We start from the raw sequence: 25,701 nt of genomic DNA, 5'->3' as shown, positions 1-25,701 counted from the left end.
CACAACTGCTAGAGGACAAGAGAGGAGTAATGTCTCCTGCAAGGCTGAGTAGCTCTGGAGATTGGTGGTGTACCTGTGAATGCTGTGCCCCAGTGCCCACAGAAGAGGAATGCCTCTGTTGCAAGGAATGGGACCGGTTGCAGCCTTATTTTCAAGGTCTGGATGTGACCGAGGACGAGACACCTCCACCTGGAGTAGTATCCAGCTGGGCTTTATCTGGAGCTCGCCAGATATATTTTGGCCGTGCTTTGGAAAGCAGAGCTAAATGGTAAACAAACATGACAGCACACCGGTAAGGTAAGACAACACGTTTACATGTGGTTTTCTATATGTTCTCTGACATTTATCCTAACGATATGAGGCGGTCTTTGTGGAAAAAAAGCTTGTTTAGTGGACTAACTTTGCACTTGAAGGTTGCCCGTTCACTTACGTTTTAACAGGTCTGACGCTACTATGCGCCCCGGCTGTATCTAGGCTAACGGCTAACATGCTAACTATTATTTTTATGTCACTAGTCACTTGAAACTAATTTAGGACGATAGGAGACAGGTTGAAATAAACCGAAATTTCCCTTTAAGCTGCTGTCACACTGCCGTACAGTGACTCAGCCTCCAGTCATTTCAATGAGGGGCAGGCATGTGACGACCTGGGATGTGAACGTTTTGCCTAAACACATTTAGTGCGTGTACTCTTTGCTTCTCCACATACCGCTGCGCATGCACAGTGCACCGTGTCAAAGAGGCTGAGGTGAGGATTATTCAGGTAGTAGCCTAGTTAATAATATCTTAGTCAAATCAGATCTTTGGCATGAATTAATGTTACATTCCGAAACTGCAATTGGTCGCCATTAGCTGTTACTTTAACGGACTGATTATTCACCTCATGAGTCATGACGCGCTGCTCTCCGCTATATAAAAGTATGTAAGTAGCTTTTAATAATAAGAAAGTATTGGTATCAATATCTTGCCCTGTATTACTTGGTGTCAGACTGAAACCAAATTTTGCGATATGGGCTCAGTCAGCTTTACTTTAGTCACATGACACAATAATCCAGGTAAACTCAAACATCTATTAGAAACTCTGTGTTACTTTGATTACTGTGAGGGATCTAGTTTCTTCTAACGTGGTTCAAAGTATCGACGACTCCCTGGATGACAAAAGGCTTTTAGAGCAGTTACACCTCAAGACTGATGCAGACGATCACAGGAAGGACTGAATGATCACAGAGACACTCAGGAGGATCAGGAGGGGCGTGGCCTGAAGGAGAAGGGCAGAGTTCTTTAGTCTCACCTCCAGCGGGTAGTTGTTGCTTAACTCCAGCGCCTGGCAGACAGAAGCAACAGAGCACAGAGTCAAACAACAGGTCCATCACAGTCGACCTGTTTCTGTGTGCATTATGGAGTTAAACATGAAAAACTGCAGAGCATTTAAACAAAAAGATGAAACTTTAAAGGAAAGATGAAGCAACAACAGATTTTCACAGTTAACGCTGAGGCAGTGTGAGCCTCTCTTACTGGACTGGCTCCGAATTCAGAGTAAGGCCAAGTTTCTGTCAGATCGGTGGTAATTCGATGAGCAGTTTGAGGTCACGACATCTGATCAACACTGGCATTAACTAAACTAAAAAAGTTATAAACTGCGATGAGCTTGTTTTAATATCAATGAAAATATTAAATTAGACTGCTGTGATATTAAACTGAACTTCACTACAGAACAGACTGTATCTTTCACCTGTGGCTCCGGATTTGTCTTTTTTCTTCTTACTTTCCGTTCATAGAAGATCTCTGCATTTTTCTCTCTTTGTTAAGATTCTTGAGGTCACAGCTCTCGTTTGAATGAACTTTAATAAACCTGTATCGGGGCGACACCAACCAAGAGTCCTGTGCTGGTCGACTGATCCCTACAGCGAGAGTATAGAAGGTCGCAGGTTCTGGTTGTGCAGACAGGCTGATTGAAATGTGCAATGTGAGTAAACACAATGTGCAAGATGAATAAAAACGCATGGTGTCTGCCCAGCTTAAGTCACTGCCCTCACCTAAGATTCTGTTTTTTGCAATTTAAAAGCTTGTTGTGCTCGCTGGGCGGAAAAACACTTAAGCCAATCAAAGCTTGTCGAGAGAGATGTCGAGTCACTGCTGACTGGTTTGAGCTGATGGGAATGTTGTTAGCTCTGCAGGTATTTGGTCATAAACCAAAGTGTTGGACACATGAAAATATTGACCTGATGATGGTGCTGGATGTAGTGAGGATTAGAATATATGACCTTCACATAATCCGCTCCAAATGAATCTATATTTTTAAAGTCATTACTAAAAGTGTGTGTCATATAAAAACTAAAGTGATGGTCAAAGTTGTCACAGTGAAATTTAAGGTGTGCTGATGGATTCACGTCATCAACTCATGCATTGAGTAACATTACAAGTTAACGTTCCACCTTAAAAGTTGCCGGCAGTCGGCCCAGTGAATGAAGTGATTTTTTTCTCTTTCATTTTATAGTTGTAGTTTACTGATGTATGAACAGAGGTTACATAAAACCAGAGTGAGCGTCCTCTACTGACCAATCAGACTGCAGGGTTTCTAGCTCCACCTTTTAGTACCAGATCTGTGTGCTAGGTACCCCAACAGAGGGGGGACCAAACATGGGGACGCTAAGGAACGCTTCTGTTGGGACCATCCACAACTTTCACTGTGGGAACAGAAAAAAAGCCAAACAAACCAAACTGAACTGAACCTGACTGCTCGGTGAAAACGGGGCTTTAGACAGACAGATACAGACAAACAGACAAACCTTGGCCTTGGTGAGTTTGAATTCTTTGACATAGTTGAAGACTTTTGCAGAGAACGGAGTGATGGCCCTCAGGAAGGATTTCCCATGTACCACAATCCTGCCACACACACACACACACACACACACACACACACACACACACACACACATGAAAAGTGTCAGCTGAAATCTGGGGCTAAAAAAATATTCAAATCTTCAAAACTATGCAAAAACATAGCAGATTCCCTTCATGTCCTTCTTCACATCTCAAGCTTCTCTCCTCACGTCCTCCCTCTCACCCACTCATTTCTGTCTTCATTCCTCTTCCCCTCCTGTCGTCTGTCTCTGTCACACCTACCTGTCATAAGCACAGGTGGTGTCCTCGGTGACGGTGGTGTCCACTTTGTCTCCGATCAGCCAGGAAAAACTGGAGTTGGTGAACAGTCTGATCTTTTTCTTGTCAGCTCGCGCCATGTGGGCACAGCCGGCGTGGAAATCTCCCAGGAACATCACATTCTACACAAACACACACAATCGCTATTATTATCGCGACTGGTTCAAGCTGTTGCTCGACTGCTGTTTGAAGGTACGAGCAGAGTCAAACACTTTACTGTCTCACTGCTTGATTAGTTTTAAACATATTAAAAAGTGGAAACTAAGACTGTAATACAGTGTTGGGCAAGTTCATGGGCAGCCCCCTCACTCTGACATCTCTCCATTTAATGCATGTAAAAGGTCTGTTTGTGTGTGTGTGCATATCAGTGTTGCTCTGCAGCTGTAGGAGATGTGAATGGAAACACACCCAACATATACTAACATCACCCAGATGTGCCGATCACCAGGATGAGGAAATAACAAACTGGAGTCCAGCTCCTTATCTCCGCTGCTTTCAGGCCTTAGGACGCAGAAGAAGAGCGGGATACGTTGAGGACATTATATTAATGGAAACACACTGAACCTGATCACACACAGTATAGTGTCACCCAGATGTGCCGACCACTGGCAGCCTTCTACAGTCTGTGGTGACATGACAACACAGAACAATCTTGGGGGGATGTTTTTCTGGTGACGCACTGGTGCAAGTGGAGCGATGTGGATCAGTGTGGGTGAATGAACAATGAAGTCAATAAACAGTTTATTTCAGATGGTAACGCATTATGTGACACTGTGAATGTGATAATATTACCCCACATCCTGCTGGAAATGTGTTATTCTGCTTTGTTACTGCTGTAACTAGGGATGGGCAGCACAAGCAAAAACACTATTCGAAAATCATGGCAACTATTCGACGATTTTTCGAATAATCCCGGCCGTACGGTCCCTCGCCGCCTCGCTCTCAAATGACTGTGCATACTTGTTGTAGACATGTGATACACAAGCTTTGCCTCACAGAGTTTGCACTGCACCTCATTTTCGTTTATTTTGTCGAAGTTGTTCCACACGGAAGTTTTTGATGACTGTAGTAGTCTCTGCATGTTTCTCCTGTTTGTAGAAGAGCATCAAACTAGCTGGTAGCCCATCTCACACACCTGTAGCAATCCTATACTGCCCTCGTGCGGTTAGGAGCTGAATTGCATGTCAAATAAAGGGGGGAAATAAGACGGCGAATAGTAATAGTCGCATTAAAAAATCGATTTTTCAAAATAAAACGACTATTCCAAAAATTAAAAAATCGTGACCCATCCCTAGCTATAACGTAATACATTACTGTAATGCGTTACTTTTGTGACACATTAAACCGACAGTGATGTAATATGAGTGTTACGTAGGCCATTGGTTCCCAACTGGTCCAGTCACAGGGTCCAGATTTCTCTGTAGTCATTAATTCAAGGTCCACACAGTTTAATATATTCAGCGTCACACTTCTGTCGTCGAGCTTGTTTGCTGTTTCTGTCAAGCAGCTGTCAGTTAGTCACTCACTCTATAGCAGGAAACAGCACTTCAAAATAAAAGCTCTGTGCCAGAACTTCACTGTACTTAAAAATAAAGTGTGTCATTAACAAACTTGACATGTTTGTTAGTCACTCACGGTCCATTCAGAGTGGACCTGTGACCCAGCAGTTGGGACCCACAGACGTAGGCTTCATCACTGTCCACTCTTACTGTTATTGTAAAGTGTTCGTATGTCATAACAGAGTAATTTAAAAAGTCATAAAAAATCAGTGTGAGCACTTTTCTCGTGCTGTCTTCAGTTATACGTTGGCTCCCTAAGGTGGAACTCAGTCATTAAAACTTTGAGAACCCCTGATCTCAGATTTCTGTTTCCAAATGCTCTGAAATGGTCAGTTTAGCTGTTCAGTTTCTGAAATGTTCCCCCAGACCCCCCCTGGAGGCTTGGGTTGCAGAAGGTGTTGACAGAAAAGGCCACCCCTTCAAATGTGAAATAGGTGATTACGGCCCTAGTCTGGAAGGCTCTGACCAGCAGACTCTTCCTTCACATCGAATCCCATTTCCTCACCTGGTTTTCCCATTTCTTGCTGACTTCAACAAAGACGTCGTAGAGCCGGTCGATCTCCTTGACGGCCTGACCGGGATCAGTGTGCAGGGCAACCAAAATAAAGTTCTTGATTGCTGCAGAACAGAAAGAAGGAAGAAAGGGAGGGAGGAGAGAGGGAAGGAGGAAGAGTGAAAGTCAGTCAATCACAGCTCCTCTGAAAAGTTTAGAATCAGCTCTTATATTGAACCTGAAGCATCAAAGACCATTCAGACATACAGAGGCGTCCTCTCACACATCTGACTGGACCATATCAGCCTCTGTGGCAGCAGACTATGAACTTTTAAAAGACAGGTTTTTCTGGAGTTTGTTCCACCTCTGCATATCCTGTATACACGTCCTCCTGTATCACTGAGCTAATTTGGCTGAAAAAGGGAAATCTGTTGTGTTTTGCATCCACTGACCGATTTTGCTGCTTTGGCAGTGAACGGCGAACGGCCCTCTGACGAACGACTGCTTCTTCTGGTACTGATGCTCATCTGTCACATTCACTGTCTCCATCCTGTTTGGACAGAAGAAGACACAGAGGTCAGATTTGCCAGTGGAGGAAAAGAAGAAAGGACGGACTGTATCAGTGTTTTCATTTATTGTCTTATTGTCAGTTCAGCTTTATCGAAGGCTCTTTCTGCGTCAGCAGCATTAGAGTTAGTTCCTTCTTATACTTTTTGCAAACTGTATCAAGGACAGACATGTTCTCGTATTAGTTTTTAAATCTCTGTTTGTATAAATCCAGTTTGATTGTGATGGATGATATTTGGTAGAATTTGTGCTCGTATGTTATTCATGGCTTTAGTAATTATTTTTTTATCACAATCAATTAAATTAATTGATCTGAAATCAGAGGGTCTATCACAGAAATGGTTGCTAAATACATAGTTTGAGGAAGCATTTGATTATTTTGAGCAGGATTTACAACCTCTATAAAAAAGAAGGTTTATACTCGACCAAAAAGTTGAGAAGAACTCTGCTGGTATGTCGATGTCATACATTATTTTCTTAGACAAAATTCTAAGAAGATTTTTTAGAATTAAGACATTTTCTATGAATTTGCCCTTAAAGTTAAGACAAGATCCTGGTAAAGATGAAAAATTTTCATGAAGCATCTTAGCCAGTGTGCAGAATTCAGGAGGATATATCAGCAGAAATCAAATATAATATAATAGGTAGGTTTTCTTTAGTGTATAATCGATAGCCAGAGCCTTCAGCTATCAGGCTCCTCTCCTGTGGAATCATCTTCCTGTTACGGTCCGGGAGGCAGACACCGTCTCCACATTTAAGACTAGACTTAAGACTTTCCTCTTTGATAAAGCTTATAGTTAGGGCTGGCTCAGGCTTGCCCTGTACCAGCCCCTAGTTAGGCTGACTTAGGCCTAGTCTGCCGGAGGACCCCCCTATAATACACCGGGCACCTTCTCTCCTTCTCTCTCTCCTTTGCAACACTCATGTCCTGTTACTGCATGTCACTAACTCGACTTCTTCTCCGGAGCCTTTGTGCTCCACTGTCTCTCAGGTCTACTGTTATTTATTATACACATATGATTATTGTCACATATGTATACTATCAGATATTAATATATACCAACAACATGTTATTACTTTAATGTTGTTGTAAGCTATTATCATTACCGTCTGTCCTGCATCTCTCTCTCTCTCTCTCTCTCTCTCTCTCTGTCTCACTGTGTCATATGGATTACCGTTAATTTATCATGCTGATCTGTTCTGTACGACATCTATTGCACGTCTGTCCGTCCTGGAAGAGGGATCCCTCCTCAGTTGCTCTTCCTGAGGTTTCTACCGTTTTTTTCCCCGTTAAAGGGTTTTTTGGGGAGTTTTTCCTGATCAGCTGTGAGGGTCATAAGGACAGAGGGATGTCGTATGCTGTAAAGCCCTGTGAGGCAAACTGTGATTTGTGATATTGGGCTTTATAAATAAAATTGATTGATTGAAAATAAGAATTGTTGTGTTTTTGTTATGAGACATTTATATCCACACAGGGAGCAGGTCTTCGTCTACAGAGATCGCCATGTTGCACCACAATGTTTCTACAGTAGCCCAGAATGGACAAACCAAACACTGGCTGTAGAAAGGGTCATTCACTCTTTTGCTTCAGCCAAAAAGTGGTTGTAAGGTATCCTTCTGTGTCTGCTCTTGACGTTCCGGGACGCCACAACCAATGCCGGGACATCAACAAAAGCATGTGGTTAGGTTTAGGAAAAAACATCATGGTTTGGCTCTACATTGGAAACAAACACCAGGCTCCCAGGTAAGGGCCAGGGTTTGTTGGATCCATCCACCACCGCTTCCTTTAGGGACTTTCCAGCTCCTTATTCTATGTGCGGGCAGCGTTTCAAACTGACGCCATCCACCAGTGTCTCATACTGCTGCGACAGGTGCCACCCATCCACCAGGTGGTGTATCATAACACCATAAAAGACCAGCCTCAAGTGGCCATTAGAGGAACTGCAGTTTTTGGCATTTGGTGTTGGCGTCATTTTTTCAGCCCCAGAAGTTGTGGCTTGCTCCCACCCGATGATATAACACCAGAAACAGAAGGGATCACAACACTAACATATTTGGCAACATGCCTTGCAGGCTCACAAAAACAGGCATACCTGTGGGGACCAATCACATCTTTGAAAAGAATGTATCATGACTAGCAACTGGGCCGACCACACGTCGTCACTGAGGTCAAAGTTTATTATTAGAGTATTCTTGGAGTGTTTGTTAATCCGGCCCCAGGTGTGCTCAGGTGAGTTCCTCTTCCTGAACTAGCAGGTACAGAAGCGGATCACGGCACTGTGTCTTACCTGTAGATGAAAACGTACTGCTGCATGTCGCTGGGAGAGTTTCCCAGAGCCTTACTGGAAACTGCTCGGTAGCTGAACTTGTCATACCTCAACACAGACAAAGAGAAACTAGTGATTATTAAAATGAAGCAAACAGACATCAGTCAATACAGCAATACATCCCAGAGTGTTCCCCTCCACTCTGAACACTCAGTCCCTCTGGGGTCTGGGGATTTTGGGAAAGTTTATAAATGGTGATAACACAGATTTCACTCTACTTCCCACCCACATTCACCCTGACACCTCAGCTCACATGTTCTCACCACCAGTTTTTGTATTTTAAGTTCAATGGTTCACGCTCACAACATAAAAAATGAAAATTCCCCCATAGCAGGTATCATTGTGCTTGTGTGTACCTGGACACAGTCACTGCAGTACACCTGACTGACACCTGAACTCTAAGCAAACCAAAAATCCTGATTCAACATCTAATATTTACAGCATCAACACATGATGACCAATCTTTCACCAGCTGCTCTTCATCTGAGCTGGTTAGCACTGAAGCTAAAGTAGCCTAGCTGTTGGGACAGCCCCGTGGTGGAGAGTGACTAACTGCGTTGACTCAAGTACAGTACACACAATTGATGTACTGTACTTTACTTGAGTATTTTCATTTCATTCTACGTTCTATTTCTACTCCACTACATTTCAGGGGTTAATATTGTACTTTTTACCAAACTAAATTGATCTGATAACTGCTGGTCACTTCAAAGTAAAATATTTTACATTAAAATGACGTGATAGGATTATAAAATACAACACATCCTTAAAGATTAAACCGGTGGTTCTCAAATGTTTTGGGCTTGTGACATCTTATAAACGAGTGCCTGTAATAATGGGTAACATTTTATTGTGTCTCTTTGGGGCTCCTGTCGTGTTTTAGATGTCAGATGCTTCGTCAAAGATTGACCCGCTCTCATCCCAACTCGTCAAGTACTGACACTTCGTCAGTGGACCTACAGGTTCAAAACTGACACTCTAGCTACTCTCCTGCGTCAGTATTGGACATTCACGTATGGCTTCTTAATTGATGTCTATTACGTATTGTGTTGTTTCAAAACACATTTCTGTGTTCACAGGAAATGTACAGGTTCTGCTCGTTGCGTGCATATTTTCAGAATAAACTTACAACATAGGTAAGACTGCTTTCAGAGCTAGAGTGGTCTCCTTTGGTCCAAATCAGGGACTAATGTTGTTACAGAGTTGTATAATTGCCTAGAGTTGATGAGTGTGTTTCCATGTGGGAAAAATCCAGGAAGTAAAGCAAACGTTGAAGAAGAGTACACTTGCAATATAATTTTGTGACACTTTCTAATGTCACAATGGAGGGACAACTACGCAGGTTGATTTTAGGGGAGTGTATCTCTGTTCCCAGGGTTCTATGTTCCCCCAGTTCTATGTTCCCCACTTGACCCTGTAAAAAAGGTTCTATGTTCCCCGCTCAACCAAGCAAGAAACATAGAACCCTGGGAACATAGGGATGACCCCAATTTTAGTGCTGCTCATCGTGGACTATATTGCTGTCATTGTTCATTTTAGTCAAAAGCACCCTGAATCACTTGGTTTTTCAGTTTACTTCTTTAAGTTTAAGCAACAAAAGTCCATGCTTAGTTTTAGAAAAACACATCATGGTTTGGCCCAAAATAAGTATGGTTGTTACTAACATGAAGTAATGTCATATGAAATATATCATGTCAAATATGTCACTAGGGTTGCATGTTACACATACTAGTGCACTACATTGTTATTAAAAAAAAAACCCAGCTGCATTTTGGTTTTACACGGGGCAGGAACAGCTGGCTCCAGAGTCTGTTTTACCTCCAATCCCACTCTACACTGACTTTCTTGCTCTTTATACTATGGTATGTTTGGTTTTTTGCACAAAGGGTGCTTCTGTGCATCAGTGTCTGACACTGAGATCCTTTGGCAAAGCGGCAGTATTTGACAAACTGGTAGTGAGAGCAGGCTGCAGAGAGACATTTCCCCTCTAAACTTATCACATGGTTTTAATTCAATTATCCAATATTTCACAAGCATTAGAAAAAAAGTCTTAGAAAAGTTTCTTATTCTTTGTCTTTCCCACTTATCATCTGATGACCCCTCTGATCTATCTGGTGCCCCTTTGAAGGGGCCTGACCCCTAGCTTGGGACCCACTGGACTAAACTAGCTGACTCTATATACTGGGCCTGAACGATTTATCTTTTAAGCATTGCCATCGCGATGCACACGTGTGCAATATTTACATCGTGGAGCTTACGATGTGGCTTGCCCTAAATAAATTCAGCATGCACGTTTAAATTGCCGAGTGATGCGCGTAAAACTCGCTTCCTTTTTGATGACTGACCAACAGAACATGTCGAATTTAGTGGAATAAAGAATAAATGGCCTATTCAAGTGCTGGAATTTGCTATTTACATGACAATGCCTGAACGCAACACAGGCTCTGCTCCATTGACTGTGTGCACAGTGCCGTGCTGCGGTTCTTGCTGGGCTCGGTTATAAATGTCTCGGACTCGGGAAAATGCGGCCCGAGCTGCACTCTAGTCTGCTCCCCTTTGTGTGTGTGTGTGTGTGTGTGTGTGTGTGTGTGTGTGTGTGTGTGTGTGCGTGCGTTTTAAGGTGAACTGTTTCACCATATAACACGATAAATAGTAGCCTATATTGTTATGTTATTATATGAAGCGTCCATAACGCAAAATAATATAGCTTTAGTTTATGAAGAGATCAGACGGAGCCCTCTCCTCTCCTCTGATATGCTTTACTCACAAGTGTGTAAACTGACCTGGATATGAAGTAGTTGTAGTTTCTAAAGAGCTAAGACGAAAAAAAATAAAAAAAAAATAAATCAGAAGCGCTGCTGCTAGTTGCCTATAGGGGGAACATATAAACACTGAGAACAAAGAGATGGTGGGTTAACTGAAAAAGTGCCTATTTTCAGCACATTTCATGCTGTTGCATTCAAAGCAATATCAGCTAATAATTCCAGAATGATTCATTCTCACCAAGTAGAGCTACTGAAGTCATCTGGTAGAAAATAATGCATCTTTAAAAAAATATATATAAATCGCAATATATATCGACGGGCGCAAAAAAAAAAAAAGGCAATGTCAATTTTTCACAATATTGTGCAGTCCCCAACTCTATCACTGGTGCTTCAGTATCAACAAACTAACAAAAACAGGATCAGTTTTTTGCAGAGTTTTTGATATTTAAGTTTTTGTTGATAATACTTCTCTACTTTTATTCAAGTAGGATTTTAACTGCAGAACTTATACGTACTTGTAATGGAGTATATCTAAATTGTCGTATTGCTATTTTTACTTGAGGAAAGGATCCGAGTACTTCTTCCACCACTGGGACAGCCCTCAGTTAGCGCCAGTGTTAGCCTTTGAACATTTTCCCTTAAATCGTGTTTGACAAGACGTTTCCCCCAGATCCACACATGCACAACAATTTAGACAGTTTACAACATAATGGAATATGTAGGAATCATGCTTTTTATTCCCTGTGGTTTAGTGGATTACACCTCAGAGTGGACCCAGGGACACCAGCGGACATGCATTTGTTAGATAAGAAGAGTGATTGCAAATCCCACATCTCCATGAGCGTAATCATCTTAAACTCTGTGAGCACACCAGAACCAACCACCAGAGACTGTAAATGAATTTTTCACCAACAAATCAAACAGCGACAAAATGAGCAAAATCAGATTGTTCCCTGTTTGACATCACCAGAAAGAAAGCAGCTGCCTCCTGTGCAAAGTCAAGCCTTGTTCCAGTAATATGATCTGGGTTTAACTGGGCCATGTCTATGGTGGAGCCAAACAATGGCACATATGCCACCATCATTAAATATACCGCCTACATTTGTTGTTGTGGAAAAATTATTTATTTGGATATTAGCAACGTGGAATGAGTACTTGACAAATAGAAACATATGGAAGTGGGTGTTAAATTGAAGATTACTTGCGCTGAAAACTATACTCCAGTAAAAGTACATAAGCGTAGTCCTGTAACAGTCACAGTGCCTTATCCTCAATATCCACAGTACTAACAGCATCTTATATTACAACTCCTTAAAGACTGTTTATTCACAAACATCAAACCAATGTAGGGTGCTTTTTAATCTCCTCACCACTTCTAAACCGCTGAGAAAAGAAACAAAAAATCTGTTCAGTAGTCGTCTTTTTGCTCCATCTCTTTGTATTCCATCACTCTGACCAAACTGCATTCACCGATCTATTAAACAGTTTGTTAACTCTCAGAGGTTTTGATCTACTTTTTTTTACTTGATTACTTGAATTAATCAAAGCATCTAATTTTCCTGAATATGAATATTTCAAAAAATATGACATATGTTTTCAATGTTTTGCTGATGACATTCAAATCTATGTTTCTGTTGTGGCTGGTGACCCTCCCAGCTTCTGAATATGTATGTCTGAATGGAAAGAAGACCAAACTGTTCCCTGAGAGGTTCTGACAACACAGATATCTGTTTTAATGTCCAGTATACAGTTCTGAGATTTACTGAGTAGTCAAATAAATAAACTGAATTGTGTGTATAGTTTGTCAAATGTTTTATATAATGACTCAATCGTGCCACAAAAGATGCTTTTTTCTTAAAAAAAAAAAAATCCCAATTTAACCTTTTGATATAATTTGATGTAACATTTTATTTTGGTAAGTCAGTTGACTCTCATCGAGGGCAGTTTCAGCAGACAACAGACAATCCTCTTTCTTTACTGTCTATATAAATTATAATTTCTGACCATCACTTGGATGTGATTTACATTCAATTTGACCATAAACAAAATTTTGGGAACTACAGAATGAGGCTACTGTACTGTGTGTCCAGGACATGTTTAGAATAGCTTAGCACCAAGAGTGGAAGCAGGGGGAAACTGCTAGGCTAGCTCCATCAAAAGATTTAGGCTACATGTTGTATCTTGTTAACTATGATGCTAGTCAGCAGCTACTCAGCAAAGGTTTAAGCGGGATTTATACTTCTCCTTCAAATCGACACCGTACGTACAGCAAAGGCTCTTCATAAACCCATATCCTATGTTGTAGCCTGACGTGCACCTCCCCAGAAATGTAACTACGCGTCGTGGTGCCGCAGATCTCCTGTCTGTTTCTGTAAGCTGAAACCATTTCCCTCAGTGGAAACAAAGCTTTTATTTACGTTAATTTCACCGATAAGAAACAATAAATTGTGAAGACAATAAAGCCACAAGATGTGGTGAATTCCTGTGTGTGATTTATCCTGGCTTCATATGAGTAGAGAAAACTCCACTAGCTGCTAGGCCAATATATGCTATTTAAAATGTAGGCTTATGCTAATAATGTTAGCATGTTGTATACGTGGGGAAAAGTATACAGTTTTTGTCTGTGAACATTGTGAGATGTAATGGAACCAAATTCTCTAATATTACCTTTGTTAAATGTTGCTGTTGTTCTTAGCTTCATATGAGTAGAGGAAAACTCTGTTAGCCACTTGGCTAATGCTATAGGCTTATGCTAATAATGCTAGCATCATGTATTTGTGGGGAAAATGTGTCCAGATAAAGACAAGTGTTTGTCTGTGAATGCTGAGAGCTACAATAAAGCATATTTGTGTACTTGTGTTTAGATTATCACTATAAGACCATGTTTACTGTGTGTTTACTGTGTGTTTACTGTGTGATTACTGTGTGTTTACTGTGTGTTTAATGTGTGTTTAATGTGTGTTTAATGTGTGATTACTGTGTGTTTACTGTGTGTTTAATGTGTGTTTAATGTGTGTTTAATGTGTGATTACTGTGTGTTTACTGTGTGTTTACTGTGTGTTAACTGTGTGTTTACTGTGTGTTTAATGTGTGTTTACTGTGTGTTTAATGTGTGTTTAATGTGTGTTTTGAATCAACTAAACTTCACAGCACTTCACAGAAACCCCACCGCTGACTAGTGTTTTGGAGGTGTAACTGCAGAGTGACACAGACACACCACCGCACAAGTATAAATGCTAACAACGACCACAGGTGCAGGCTACGACGTAGGCTCCGTGCAAACCGACGCACAACTATAAATCCACCTTTGGTCAACAGTAGAATTCAAACCAACAACTCAACTGTGATTTCAGGACTGTTGAGATGCTGCCCGCAGTCTTTCCACCACAGCGGTTGGTGGTCATAAAATAGCTCCAACGCAAACTGCTGCTAAAACCACAATGACTCCTTTATACATTTTTAATTTCAAAACCTGTTAAAAAAAACAAGATTTAACATGTAAATCAGAAACCTTCGGAGCTGTTGGAAGGCCTATGGGTCAACTTTTGATGGAGCTAAGCTAGCAGTTCCCCTCATTTGTTGTGCTAAGGTAGGCTGGTCATATTCCCTGTCCCTGTAGAGGACACACACACAGGTGTTCCTGTAACCTGAAAGGTTAACCAGGTACATAAAGAATGGTGCTCACTGGTGCTTTCTATCATTTGACACTGACTGACAAACTTGTAGACATTAAGATTTTGATTCAGTTTGATGTGCTGAAACAGACCTGGCTGACCGTCAGCTGACACGTTGCAGAGTTACTGTAACAGTGACTATCCAAAAATAAAATGTTATCCATTATTACAGGCATTAGGATTAGTAAAGAGGGTAAATAAAGGAGACTAGGGTGATTAATGATGATTAGAGGATGCTCCACATGCTCAGAAAATCCACTGTACCTGTTGGTTGGCCTGTTGGAGGCAGACAGCAGACACATAATGATCACCATGATGCAGCACTGTTAGTATAACTGTCTGAGGACATTCATTTTTTAATCCTCTATCTAGTTGGTGACGTTTTCAATATTCAAATAGCTGAACATGACAGAGACTGTACACTTGATGCTGAATCTAAATTCCATTTTAACAGCTTGTATTGTTGAATAAAGGAACATTTCATTATATAAAACATACACACTTTGTGCTTTCATCTCTCCTCTGCAATTAACCCTGCCAAATTTTCTTTTTTTGGCTCATTAGAAGGTCAAATAAAAATGCAAACATATCAAATAAAGTCACCGAGATACTGACAGACAGTTTGGACACAAAGATGTGAAACTGTGTGACCGATACAAAAAAGTATTGTTTAAAAACGGCCTTTCATGTCTGAAGTGTGCCAATAACTGGTACGACTGAGTTTATGATACAATTTTCTAATTCATGGATTTAAAATGCTTTAAAAATGGATAGTAGCTGAATTCTTCTTGTGTCGTCCATCTTTATATTCAGTCTATGCTACAGACCACAGACCTGTAGACCTACAAACTACACACCTACAGACACTTTCAGGGAGAAGCAGTAATGAGTGTGTGTGAGCTGCCTTAGTAGTTTTTTTCAGTACCTGTTGAGAGATGCCAGCAGCTTTTGGATGGCTTTACCATCAGGATCCATCACCTCCTGCAGGACACTGATATCACAGCGAGACAGGATCTACAGACAGACAGACAGACAGACAGACAGACAGACAGCTCAATAAGATTTGAAATTGTTTACAGATATCCTTAACACCCTTTATTGTTTCCAGCAGGTGTTAATCTGGACAGGATCATGTGTTTGGTTGCATGTGTGCCTGAGTGTGTGTGTGTGTGTGTGTGTGTGTGTCTGTGTGTTCTAATGTGTGTATCCGTTTGTCCGCAGCTAATCTTACAAACTACTGGACCTATCAGCCTAACAGTTTGTGTGCACATGTATGACTGTACGCTCAAGGACCTCTCATGGTTGCAGTGATTCGTATGGCTAAAAACCCTGTTTTATACGTCATTAAATGCTGACTTCTCACTCCTCTTCACTAGAGGTGTGTATTGGCAAGAATCTGGGGATACGATACATATCACGATACAGAGGTGATGATTTGATATATTGCAATACTTTAAGCAAGGCAATAAATATGATTTTTTTTTCAAAAGAATCTAATTTATGGATTTCATGGACTCAGATTCAGCCATCAGTCACCTGTGTTTGCTGACACGAGACTCCAGAGTTTGCCGAGGCTTTTACGCTTGCACGATCTTGTTGTGTCGGTGGAGTGGAATAGTCAAACGGCCGTGTGACTGCTGGTAACTAGCGGTAGGAGGGTTAAATACAACACACAAAATAACCACTGCCAGAAATGTTTGCATTAAAACTACTGATTAAATATCAACAGAATCGATACAGTATTGCAAAACAAAATATCGTGATCTTTCAACGTATCGATATTTTCTTACACCACTACTCTTCACCGCCGGTAGGCGACAAGTTTTGGAAATTGGCACAGCTAAAAATAATGAGCCATACTGTCTGCTGCAGGACACATGTTGGCCTTCGTCAAGTCTCAAAAACGAACGTCCACAGAAAAGTTTGGTTTCATGTTGAGCCGGAGCATCTGTAGATTCATTTCAAACCCTATATGTCATGATCCACTAAAGCTAGGCACAGTACCAGATGAATACATCCCAGTTTTTGTCTTCACCTCCATCTTGACTGTAAGGGAGCCTGGAGGGGCGGGCCAACTGCACCAAGGTTCTGTTCCATCTGCCGCATGGCATCATTTTTGATTTGGTCATTTTCCTTGATATCTGTGCTTTGACCATAAATAAGAAAGTAGGCACTAAACTGTTTCTTTGTCTGTTTGGTGATTATAGTTGTCATGTCCTACTCTGTTGTGCTGCAGCATACAGACAGAGTTAACACTGTTAAATGTCCAGTTATGAACGACATGTATCAAAGATTTTTTGTTGTGTTTAAGTTATTAAAAATACATTCATCCTGATTATTGTATTGTATTTATATTTCACATTCCTGTTAGCAATAAAACTCCATCTGCTCTGTGCAACGAGCTGCAGCTTCTGATGTCTTCTGCTGTGTTCTAAGAGAGATGAGAGTCTCCTGCCGCCCTGGACAGGAACATCAGTGGTTCCCAACTGGTCCAGATTTCTCCTCAGTCATCGTCACAGACCAAACAATGGACAAACAAGTTAGCTACGGTTAGCTAGCAGCTAACTGCTACCATGGTGGACAACTTTACAGCTCTGTACATTTGGTCCGTCCAAAAAGTCACGGCTCTGGATGTAGATTTCTCCATGTTGTTACCGGCTTCTTCTTCTCTTACACATTTAATGCTATTGGACTTCCGGGTCAAAGCCCGGGGCGGAAACTGTGGAGCATGCTCAGAGCGCCTCGGCCAGTTTGGGTCTGATTGACTGTATACATGCAGGAGTCACATGATCTGGGTAACAATCAGTTCATCTCCCGTAGTGACCTCCTCGACCTCTGACAGTCTGCTCTCTGTGATAAACGTCATGTACTGAAAATGAACACAAACTGGATCCTGAAACGAGCTGGTGTGTGTGTGTGTGTGTGTGTGTGTGTGTGTGTGTGTCCTACCCGTGTCAGAGTGTGTCGCACTCTGGAGTTTGATGCTTTCGCGTAGTTGAATTTCTGCACATTGAAGGCGCAGATCTTGAAATCTGAAGCTGCTGCTCCATCAACCAACAGGGTGAGGAGGGAGAAGAGGAAGAGGAGAGGAAGAAGAGGAGAGCGCCACCTCATGGTTGAACTGTGGAGAAAACAAAAAGACACAGTGTTGTTGATGTAGTTTTAATGTGCAGAGGTGGGCTGACTTCTGTGTTCATTGTTCAGGAGGTTTTTTAGGGAGCCAAATTATCCACAGAGGTCTCTTCCTCTTCAAAACAAACAGACCAGCTGGTTTTAGCTGCTAAAAACACTGATTTTTAACATGAATCTGTTTTATTCAGTGTTTCTCTGATGCTGTGTGGCACAGCAGGAAGTGGAGCCAAGCTGCGGCTAACATTTGCTCTGCTTGTTTGTCTGATATCTTAAGATGCAGACGTCTGATGACGAAAATCTTCAATCTGGTTAAAACACATAGTTAAAAACGACCAAAATGACCATTTCTACATAGTTAACTGAAGCCCTGTCAGAACAGACTGTCTGACTGAAAGGTAAAGCAGTGAAAACACTCAATATAGCGTACAGTTATACTGATGCTTATGTTTTTAAAAGGCTAAAACACGTTTGCTGATCCCCGTCCACAGCTGAACATTACTGAGCTTCTGGAGTGGTGCTCCAGTCTGCTTCTCCAAACTGGGGCATGCCGACTGACATCTACTGACTATGGATACTTACCTTGCACCATCTTACTTGCAAAAATGCGTACTATCCCTTTAATGCACTAATTATCTGTCTAAACACTCCTGCTAACCTGTGCTTGAGCTGTCTGTTAATCTGTATATGGGAAAGAAAACTCAGCTACAAACTGCATGTCATTCCCTCTGAGCTGCAGGGTTTGATCACAACTGTCTTCAGTCTACATATGAAATGACAGAGACACATGGCGACCTCAACAGGTCCACTCAGCCATGAACATGAAATGCCTGTCTCTGTGAAGTGAAACCAAACGTGACACAACACAGCCAGTCAGTCCTCAGTGAGCCTCCCAACGAGTCGGTTCCTCTCAGTGTCGTAAGGCAGGAAACACATACAGGAAGAGGGGAGTTGGTAGGAAGCTACAGTGGGCTGATAAAGCCTAGAAAAAAACTTCATACTAACATCATGAGTGCAGGGGAGGAGACACACAGCTGAGCTTTTACACCAAAGAATCACAGCAGGAGGCCGAGTGTGATTTTTTAGCTTAATCTCTTTCTGTAACTGTTGGTGAACTTTGAGCGCACGCCTCATTTTCATAGTCAAAGAAACAGAGTGTGAACGTGGGACAGGTTGAGTGGTTTGACTGGTCTGTTGGAGCATGTTCAGACCTGCGGGGAGAGACACAGCACGAGGCCTCAGGACAAACCCCACACAATCAGGCCCGACCAAACTACAGCTACAGAAAAAGAAAACTACATCAACTATAGGGCTGGAACTCGTTAGGATTTTAACGGTCCGATTCCTCTTACAGATTCCTACATTATATTCATTATACTTGCTGTACTTAAACAAGTATATAATAAACACAAATGCAATCATAAAAATACAAAAACTTTATTCTAACTGTTGCACAGTACAATTAGATGAAAATACACATTTGTGTGTGGTGTGTATTTCAGATTTAGAGCTTGTTTCATCTCCCTGAGAATATATAACAACAAAAAGTGATTCTCTGATTTCTACAATAATACTATTAAAGTTAACCACAGCAATGTAATAAAAAATATTTATATGCATTCATGCCTGGACACTGTTATTTACACGACAACACCTGAACATAACACACACACAGACACACATTGGCTGTTTGTTTCTACCTCTCTCCTCGCTGGAAGTCTTGGACCTCCAGCCGCCCGCCTCCGCCTTGATTAAACGCTGAAAATAAAATGAAAGAGGGAGACAGGTTTTTCCTATTTTATCTCATTTTGTTATATCTCTCCCTCTCCTCTCACTGGAAGCCTCAGATCTCCCGCCGCCCGCTCCCGTCTCAAACACGGAGGTCTCCCTCTCCGCTGAGCACCCACGGCGCACGCCCGGCCTGTTAAATAGCCTGTAACCGCTGTGTGACACAAACTCAGTGCTTTGGCATTAAATAATGTCGGGCTCGGTCGGGTTCGGACAGAAATATGTGGCCCGTGCCACAATCTAATGGAAATGCACGTGACGTTGTTTGTTTGTTTTTTACAATCTAGGAACTGTTACTTCAAATGTGATGGAACCGGTTCTGGAACCGGAACTTTGGACCCGGTTCCAAAAAAGAACCGGATCTGGATCCCAACCCTAATCAACTATCAGACATCTACCAACAAACATGAAACTTTTAGAATTAAAGTTGTTGTACTTGTTTATAAAGCTTTAAATGAGCTTGCCTAATGTGGCTTTTCAGTGTGGAATAACATTACAGTCTTATGGAGCTACATGCGTTTCTTTATTATTCAATCAAACAGAGTAGGTTTTGCAATCAAAAAAAAGATTTGAGAGCAAAAGTATCAATGTTGCAAGTAAAAAATGACTGATTAAAAAATGCAAATCCTAAAGTTTTGTTTGCGAGTCATTTTTTTCCCGTTTGCAAGTCAAAAAGTTTTGCAAGTAAAAAGTTGAACCTGGTGGGCGGGGCCTAAACTGAAAACTGTAAGACACGTCTCTATTGGCCAGTCTCAAACAGAATGACAGCTTGCAAAGCATTTTTGTTCTTCTTCTTGTTCTTCCACGTCAAACCCACCAATAGAAACTCTTCTCTCATCCATCAGTGTAGGCCCCGCCCATTAAGTGCAGTTGAACTTGCAAGCAAAGAAGACTGATTTATAAGCAAAATGATCACGTTTTTACTTTCAAACTTGATTTTTGATTGCAGGTCAAGAAATATTCTCTCAAACAGTTTTATATGATCGCAACAAAAAGACACAAAAAAACCTCCATACGGCCTCAGTGATTCTGAAGTTTTAATCATTGGTTTTTACCTTATTTTATCCCTCCTGTTTATTTTTATTCTACTTTGTTTGTTGATTTATTTACTGTCTTTTTATTCAATCATCTTTTTGTTAGTTTGTTCTGTTTTGGTTGGTTTGCTTTGTTAAAATATTTTATTGTCTTGTGTCTGTGTCATTCTAGTTTTGATATGTGAAGCACTTTGGGCAGCATGTGTGTATGAAATAAAAGTTAAGTTAAGTTGAGTTAATATGTCTACGTGTCAGAACGATGTCTGAAAGACATATCCTCAATAAAATGCTTAACTGCTAAAAAAGAAAAAAGCTCTGCTGTCAAACTCATTGATTTACAACAGTACTGATCTCTCTTAGGAACTGCTGACCATGCTGTAATAATTACTTACTACTTAAAGCAACACAATGGAGTTTTTGAGCCCTCTAAATATATATCTAAGATCCTTGTGATGGTACATCACCTCACAACAGGTTGGATGAAACCTCCGTCATTACGTGAGAGCATCTGGTTGGCTTGCACTGGCACGATGCAGTTTCAGGGTTCGGGTAGAAACCCAGACACAAAAAGGCCTACAAAATTTGGAGGTCAGCCCTGACATGCAGAGAGCAAGTCATTTCTGAGTTTCGGCCTAATCATGTATGTACAAAATGCTGTAAGGCTACTTTACCTGTTCTGAAGACATGATGATGATCGCGCATTACACGACCAGCTGCAGGAAGTTCACCAGTATCGTTGGCTTGTCAACAAATGCACAAGCAGAAAGATTTTCGCGACAGTTGTAACAATACCGTTTTTCGTCTGTAGGGGGAGCCCGTGAGGTTAAAAGCACAGTCCTCTATTGTGTTGCTTTAACAGTTAAAGTTTTGATTGTTTGTATTTTATTGTTTCTGTGTCTTCTGGGTTTTCACATAAGCCTGTGCAGGTTTCTGCCACACCCTCACATGCACTTCTTTATATCTTTTATTCCCTTTATTTTTTCCATTTATGTTTTGTCAAACAAATAACATAAAATTAAAATAAATTAATTTGGCGAAAGAGGTATCAGTGAGTACAGCACTGTGTACTGGGAAGAGTAACACTAACCCGCAACTCACTGTGTGAGCTGCTGTAATCTACATGTAAACAACCAACACACACACACACGATGACACACACATTCCTGCAGTTTGCGAGAATGTGTGTGTCAGCAGTACAGACAGTTCTTCAGCTGCAGTAAGTTGCTATAAAAAAAGAGGAACTTGCTTGTGAATCAACACTTTAACATGAAGCTGTTCACTGTGGTCTCACACACACAGACACAGGTACACACACACGCACACACACAGACACACACACACACTGTCAGCTGTTTAATCAGTAAGTCAGTCCTAAGCTGTGACTGTTGGAGGCCTCTGGGCCGCTCCCTGGCCTGCAGGTGGGGGGACCAGTCGAGTGACTTCTGCTCTGACACTCCCTCAACTCAGCAGTCTGACTTCCACACACACTTTCACTACATTACTCACTGTAAACCACAAGGATACTGACTGTAATCCCACAATGCAACACGCAGTGCATAAAGTGAGGACACAGTGACCCCTGAGCAACATGATGTATCACTGCTGCACAGTAATCCAACAACATCAGAAGTCGCTCTGTAGGCTGTGGTTTATGGTGTTGTTTCATTAGACTGTGTCATGTTGTAGTATCATTTACTGTCACTGATCAGCCACCTGTCGTTGTCTCAACACAGTGAACTTCAGGGGTGAGTTAAGCGCGTGCACCACAACTTTAAAAAGCCGCCATCAATGGAGCCCCGATACCACGATTCACCATGGCAACAAGCGACAAGAAAAGGTCTGCATTTTTTTACTCCTCTGGAGTTGGATATTTTAATGCGCTCATACAGTGAATTTGAAGCTGTTTTCAGGAAGAAGAGTAACACGGCTGCAGCAGCGAAGGAACGGGAGTCGGCGTGGGAGAAAATTACTGCTCAAGTCAATGCGAAGGCTTAAATTTATTTTATACATTTATGCAATCACAATAATGTTAGGCTACAGATGCAAACAGGTGGAATGGTGTTAAAGCTACAATTTAATTCACTTAGATGCAATCCCACCGGCGAAAAAGAACGTGAAAGCTGCTCAAGATGAAATATAAAAACATCTTTCAAACATGCCATGGTCGAACAAAGTAGATTTAGAACTAGAACACACTTTAGGATCCGACTTTACCTTGAGGACAGATGATCAAACTCGCTGAAACCCGCCCGACACTAAACGAATGAATGAATGAATCACACTGCGTGTGTGGCGTAAGAGGGAGGAGACAGCTAGAAACTCGAGGTTCATTGAAGAAAACCTGCTCCCAACCAGGTTAGGTTCACAGAGTCAGTTGCCATAGTAACTGACACCAAGCTTTAGTTACCTCTCTTTCTGAAACGGGCTGGAGTTACTCCGCTTTCTCTGGTTTAAGTTACCTCCCTTTCTGAAACGGAAAACCCAGACTTTCCCTCATTTCAGGGTTAACAGACTCAGAGTTTTCACTAAACCTGCTTTGTGAAACGGACCCCAGGTGTTGCAGTCCCAACAATAAAAAACATCTTTCCATACTCCTGACAGCCTCCTGCTATGAAAGAAGAGTTTGATTTCAAAGTGAAGTGTGTCACATTTAAAGGATTTAGGGGCGTTTTGCAGTGAATTACAGATTACAACCAGCTGAAACTTCTCCTGGTTAGAATTCTTTCAGTGTTCATTGTTCAGGAGCTGAATTATCCACAGAGGTCTCTTCCTCTCCTGAGGAAAAATATCCAACAGTATCTACAATAAGGCTTCCACCTCCCCACCTGCATCGCCAATTTTCTTTCTCCAAATTGTTCATAAGCAAAGTTTCTGAAAAGTGAAAAGTGTCTGAGAACATGAAGTGTGCTGGTGGACGTTTACTTTAACTATGAAGTGATGAATGACGTTATACCTGCACCACCTGTGCAGCAGGTCTCAGATGGGGTCAGTGTATCAGGGTGTGAAGTGAGGTCAGCATGAGACTGAACAAACCACAACATCTCAGGCTGCTGTCAGCCCTAGAGTGGTCTCCTCTGGTCTGAATCAGGGACTCATGTTGTTCCAAAGTTGTATAATTGCCTAGAGTTGGTTGGTGTTCTCACGGCAGCATTTACAAGAGGACCAGATCAAATGCCTTGTGTGAGAAAGCTGCTCTTGATTGGTCAGAATTTCCATGTGGGAAAAATCCAGGAAGTAAAGCAAACGTTGAAGAAGAGTACACTTGCAAGATAAATGTGACACTTTCTAATGTCACAATGGAGGGACAACTACGCAGGTTGATTTTAGCGCTGCTCATCGTGGACTATATTGCTGTCATTGTTCATTTTAGTCAAAGCATACAGTTTGAAAACGAGGCAAACGCGGCTCCAACTAGAAAACAATGTTTTGATGCATTGGATGTGCTGAATGTGCATATTAAGGCAGTACAGGAGGAGGTGCACATTAATAATCCTCCAGGACTGTAACATGCTCATGTTTAACACAAACAATGTGTCATGTGACTGCAGTTGCTTCACATCCAGGTCGCAACACCTTCTCACCACAAACCAACCGCACCAGAGTTCCTTTGGAACCGGACTGAGGCCCTGAGTTTATTATTTTATTTCAACTGAAAACGGTAAACTTTAGTTGCGTTTTGTCCTGACTTTGTAGTTCTATTTTGGTAACCATCGTCTTGTCTCCTTTCACATCCCACATCCTGTCAAGTTTCTTTCCTTTGTGATTACTTACCCTGTGCTAATGTGTCTCACCTGTGTCTCTGTGTGTGTGTCTCACCTGTGTCTCTGTGTGTGTCTCACCTGTGTCTCTGTGTGTGTCTCACCTGTGTCTCTGTGTGTGTGTCTCACCTGTGTGTGTCTCACCTGTGTCTCACTGTCTCACCTGTGTCTCACCTGTGTGAGTCACAAATCAGCACGGATACAAGTTAATCTTTAACACTTCAAACATAAAAAAAATCAAATGATTCACTTATTCACTCACACTGACGCAGAACGCTTTCTGCACATTATCCCCAAATATTCAGTGCCTTAAGAAGAATTTAAAACATTTTAGGATGTTTAAACAAACCTTTTTGGGTAGAACAGCTTCTTAAACTCAGCTAGTTTTTCATTTTGATCACTTAAAGTTTGAACACAAATAACTTTACAGCTGAATGGATTCATCAACAGAAAATTAATTACTAAAAGCCGTTTTTTTAAAAAGCAAAAATACCAAATATTCCCAAACATTAAGGTCCTTAATTCTGATGATTTGATGCTTCTCTATATGATGTGATTACTAACTTGATTTTGTTGTTGATCAGACAGAAGAAGCTGGTTTATGACATCACCTTGGACTGCAGGAATATTCTGACATTTTATGGACCAAACGTTTCATCAGTTAATTGAAAAAAATATCAGTAGATTATTCGATAATGAAATTAGAGAGGCGAGGCAGAAACTGACATGCTGCTCTACATGACAAGCTTTTAACTGCGTTTTGTGAAGATGTCAGATATGTTTAACTGTACGGGAAGTGCGTGTGAAATAATGCACACGACATCTACAATAATAAAGATCTGAGAGTTGGAACAAAAAGAATATATCTGAGATTATTAGACAGGGTTCAAAGTATTTAAAAGTAATTTAAAGGTCCAGTGTGTTGGATTTGGTGACAGGTAGCAGTGAAGCATGATGGAGAACTACTACATGAAAAAGCAAATGCCCCTCTCTAGAGCCAGTGTTTGGTTTGTCTGTTCTGGGCTACTGTAGAAACATGGCGGGGGGGACCTGCTCCCTGTGTAGATATAAACGTCTCATTCTAAGGTAACAAAAACACAATGATTCTTATTGTGTGTGATTAAACACTAAAGTAAACACACTGATTATAGTTTAGTTCATTTCTCCTCCTAAATCCTGCACACTGAGACTCTACACAGATAACAGGTGAATAAAGTTCTGAGAATGCTTAAAAAAACACCTCCTTAAACTTTTAAAGAGTCACTCACACACTTCACACACACTGAGCAGACCCAGCTGCTGGTACTGGTCCGGTCCCAGTACAGAGTGCTGGTGCTGCTGGTTTTCTTACCTGTTCAGGTGAGCTGGGGGTCGTCCGTGTCTCTCTGCTGCTGCTGAAGCTCTGCTGCAGGGTGGAGGCCCTTCATCCGCCCACTCTGCTGCACC

At 41.5% G+C, this 25,701-nt stretch overlaps 1 protein-coding gene across 2 annotated transcripts; it reads right to left on the bottom strand.

Annotated features, from left to right (window-relative positions):
• Positions 1 to 43: 43 nt before the first annotated feature.
• On the bottom strand, positions 44 to 25,701 carry LOC125891224 (deoxyribonuclease-1-like 1). 2 transcript variants are annotated; one of them, XM_049580292.1, is made up of 10 exons: positions 25,607 to 25,701; positions 17,496 to 17,667; positions 15,472 to 15,560; positions 14,811 to 14,822; positions 8,069 to 8,155; positions 5,666 to 5,763; positions 5,226 to 5,338; positions 3,126 to 3,283; positions 2,789 to 2,885; positions 44 to 1,323 (listed from the first exon to the last, which is right to left on the bottom strand). In XM_049580292.1, exons 2-10 carry the CDS (start codon positions 17,658 to 17,660, stop codon positions 1,201 to 1,203), a joined length of 942 nt encoding a protein of 313 aa, XP_049436249.1. In that variant the 5' UTR covers positions 17,661 to 17,667; positions 25,607 to 25,701; the 3' UTR covers positions 44 to 1,200. The 2 variants fall into 2 exon arrangements, with proteins under 2 accessions (XP_049436249.1, XP_049436250.1); XM_049580293.1 differs by lacking the exon at positions 14,811 to 14,822.

The sequence above is a fragment of the Epinephelus fuscoguttatus genome, linkage group LG7, assembly GCF_011397635.1.
Source record: "Epinephelus fuscoguttatus linkage group LG7, E.fuscoguttatus.final_Chr_v1".
Lineage (NCBI taxonomy): Eukaryota > Metazoa > Chordata > Actinopteri > Perciformes > Serranidae > Epinephelus > Epinephelus fuscoguttatus.
Note: the sequence above shows the minus strand (reverse complement) of the source record. Positions and strands in the feature narration are given on the sequence as shown.

Coding starts and splice junctions, on each gene's coding strand:
- LOC125891224 (XM_049580292.1), bottom strand. CDS start 17,660: ATGAGGTGGCGCTCTCCTCTTCTTCCTCTCCTCTTCCTCTTCTCCCTC. Junction 2,886..3,125: donor ACCACCTGTGCTTATGACAG/GTAGGTGTGACA, acceptor TGTGTGTGGCAG/GATTGTGGTACATGGGAAAT. Junction 1,324..2,788: donor TCAAACTCACCAAGGCCAAG/GTTTGTCTGTTT, acceptor TCTGTCTGCCAG/GCGCTGGAGTTAAGCAACAA.